Source organism: Borostomias antarcticus (genome assembly GCF_949987555.1).
Source record: "Borostomias antarcticus genome assembly, chromosome: 2".
In the NCBI taxonomy this organism is placed as follows: domain Eukaryota; kingdom Metazoa; phylum Chordata; class Actinopteri; order Stomiiformes; family Stomiidae; genus Borostomias; species Borostomias antarcticus.
In genome coordinates, this window is record NC_140235.1 from 32,785,832 (window position 1) to 32,788,331 (window position 2,500).

Sequence of the window (2,500 nt, forward strand, 5' to 3'; positions counted from 1 at the left end):
CCACACTAGAACACCCACACTCTAGAACACCCCCACACTAGAACACTCCCACACTAGAACACCCACACTCTAGAACACCCACACTCTAGAACACACCCACACTCTAGAACACCCACTCTCAGTCTAACGGTCCAGAGAGCAGTGTGTGTGTTGTGGCTGACCAGCCCCCCCTCCTCCCTCCCCATCTCCAGCTCCTGCCAGCATGGCTGGTGGAACTGCAGCCTGGAGCCCTGCCCCGTAGACGGGGGTCTGTCCCCCTGGGGGCCCTGGAGCCCGTGCTCCCTGACCTGCGGGGGCCTGGGCCTGAAGACCCGCTACCGGACCTGCAGCCGGCCGGCGCCGGCCCACGGGGGGAGGGACTGCCAGGGGGCGCTCCAGGAGAGCACCTACTGCCAGGCCCCGGACTGCCCAGGTAGGCAGGGAGAGAGCCACGAGCGGTCTCTCCTGGTGCAGTCTCTCCCGGTTAAGTCTCTCCCAGTGTAGTCTCTCTGTGTAGTCTATCCTGGTGTAATCTCTCCCAGTGTAGTCTCTCTGTGTAGTCTATCCTGGTGTAGTCTCTCCCAGTGTAATCTCTCCCAGTGTAGTCTCTCCCAGTGTAGTCTCTCTGTGTAGTCTCTCCCGGTGTAGTCTCTCCCAGTGTAGTCTCTCCCTGTGTAGTCTCTCCTAGTGTAGTCTCTCCTAGTGTAGTCTCTCTCAGTGTAGTCTCTCTCTCCAGGTGTAGTCTCTCCCGGTGTAGTCTCTCCCAGTGTAGTCTCTCCCTGTGTAGTCTCTCCTAGTGTAGTCTCTCCTAGTGTAGTCTCTCTCAGTGTAGTCTCTCTCTCCAGGTGTAGTCTCTCCCAGTGTAGTCTCTCCCAGTGTAGTCTCTCTAAGTGTAGTCTCTCCCGGTATAGTCTCTCTCTCCCAGTGTAGTCTCTCTCAGTGTAGTCTCTCCCGGTGTAGTCTCTCCCGGTGTAGTCTCTCCCTGTGTAGTCTCTCCTAGTGTAGTCTCTTCTAGTGTAGTCTCTCTCAGTGTAGTCTCTCTCTCCAGGTGTAGTCTCTCCCAGTGTAGTCTCTCCCAGTATAGTCTCTCTAAGTGTAGTCTCTCTCTCCCGGTGTAGTCTCTCCCAGTGTAGTCTCTCTAAGTGTAGTCTCTCCCGGTATAGTCTCTCTCTCCCAGTGTAGTCTCTCTCAGTGTAGTCTCTCCCGGTGTAGTCTCTCCCGGTGTAGTCTCTCCCAGTGTAGTCTCTCCCAGTGTAGTCTCTCCCGGTGTAGTCTCTCCCAGTGTAGTCTCTCCCTGTGTAGTCTCTCCTAGTGTAGTCTCTCCCAGTGTAGTCTCTCTCAGTGTAGTCTCTCTCTCTCCCGGTGTAGTCTCTCCCAGTGTAGTCTCTCTCAGTGTAGTCTCTCTAAGTGTAGTCTCTCTCTCCCGGTGTAGTCTCTCCCTGTGTAGTCTCTCTAAGTGTAGTCTCTCCCAGTATAGTCTCTCTCAGTTTAGTCTCTCTCCTGGTGTAGTCTCTCCCACTGTAGTCTCTCTCAGTGTAGTCTCTCCCAGTGTAGTCTTTCTCAATGTAGTCTCTCCCAGGTGTAGTCTCTCCTTGTGTAGTCTCCTAGTATAGTCTATCTCAGTGTAGTCTCTCCCAGTATAGTCTCTCTCAGTGTAGTCTCTCTCTCCCGGTGTAGTCTCTCCCAGTGAAGTCTCTCCCAGTGAAGTCTCTCTCAGTGAAGTCTCTCTCAGTGTAGTCTCTCTCAGTGTAGTCTCTCCCTGTCGACTAATAAACCGAGCGGATGCCTGACTGATCGTTGTTCTCTTGCAGTGCTAGTTGTTCCCACGGAGGAGCCGTCTGTTCCAGGTAAATCAGCGCTTGCTACCGAAGTCTCTTCTTCTGTCTACGTCTCCCTCCGTATCTTCACCTTCCTCCCCCTCTCTCCCTCCCCCTCTCTTTCTCTCTCCTCCCTCCCCCCACACCCGCCGGTAGACGAGGATGCTGGCTTCTCTTCGTGGTCGTCATGGAGCTCCTGCTCCCGGACCTGCAGCGACGCCGTGGACCCCGCCCTCAAGTCCCGTGGGCGGCGCTGCGAGCGTCCGCCCTGCTCGGGAGAAACCCACCAGCAGAGGCCCTGCAACCTGCCCCAGTGCTCCGGTACCCCGCTAACACACACGCCTCAGCACAGGGCCGTCCAGACAGACGCCTGATCAATAATGTACCACTGATTACTGGACTGGACTTACGCTCGTCAGCTGACTGCTTCTACTAGTTGAGCTGCAAGTCAAATCAAATACCACGTTGGCTGAGTCCACCACTGCTAGAACTGTTGCACTATGTTGTGTTATTTTTTAATATGTGTGCATGCTTGTGTGCGTGCGTGTGTGTGTGCGTGCATGCGTGTGTGTGTTCGTGTGTGTGTTCGTGTGTTTGTGTGTGTGCGTGTGCGTGCGTGTGTGTGTGTGTGTGCAAGGAGCCGGCCTGGCGTCTCTCAGTGTGTGTCCCTAATGCTGTCCGGCCCGTCCCCAGGCGGCGAGGAC

At 55.5% G+C, this 2,500-nt stretch overlaps 1 protein-coding gene across 1 annotated transcript in view; it reads left to right on the forward strand.

The window, feature by feature from the left end:
• The window catches only part of sspo (SCO-spondin), a gene marked incomplete at both ends in the record, with an annotated part of 80,657 nt that overhangs the window by 54,074 nt on the left and 24,083 nt on the right, over nt 1-2,500 (forward strand). The window contains 4 exons of the mRNA XM_084454546.1: nt 192-412; nt 1,791-1,826; nt 1,953-2,117; nt 2,490-2,500. The exon at nt 2,490-2,500 is cut by the window's right edge and continues 199 nt beyond it. Coding sequence (XP_084310672.1) covers nt 192-412; nt 1,791-1,826; nt 1,953-2,117; nt 2,490-2,500 — 433 coding nt within the window. The remainder of the gene's footprint in view (nt 1-191; nt 413-1,790; nt 1,827-1,952; nt 2,118-2,489) is intronic.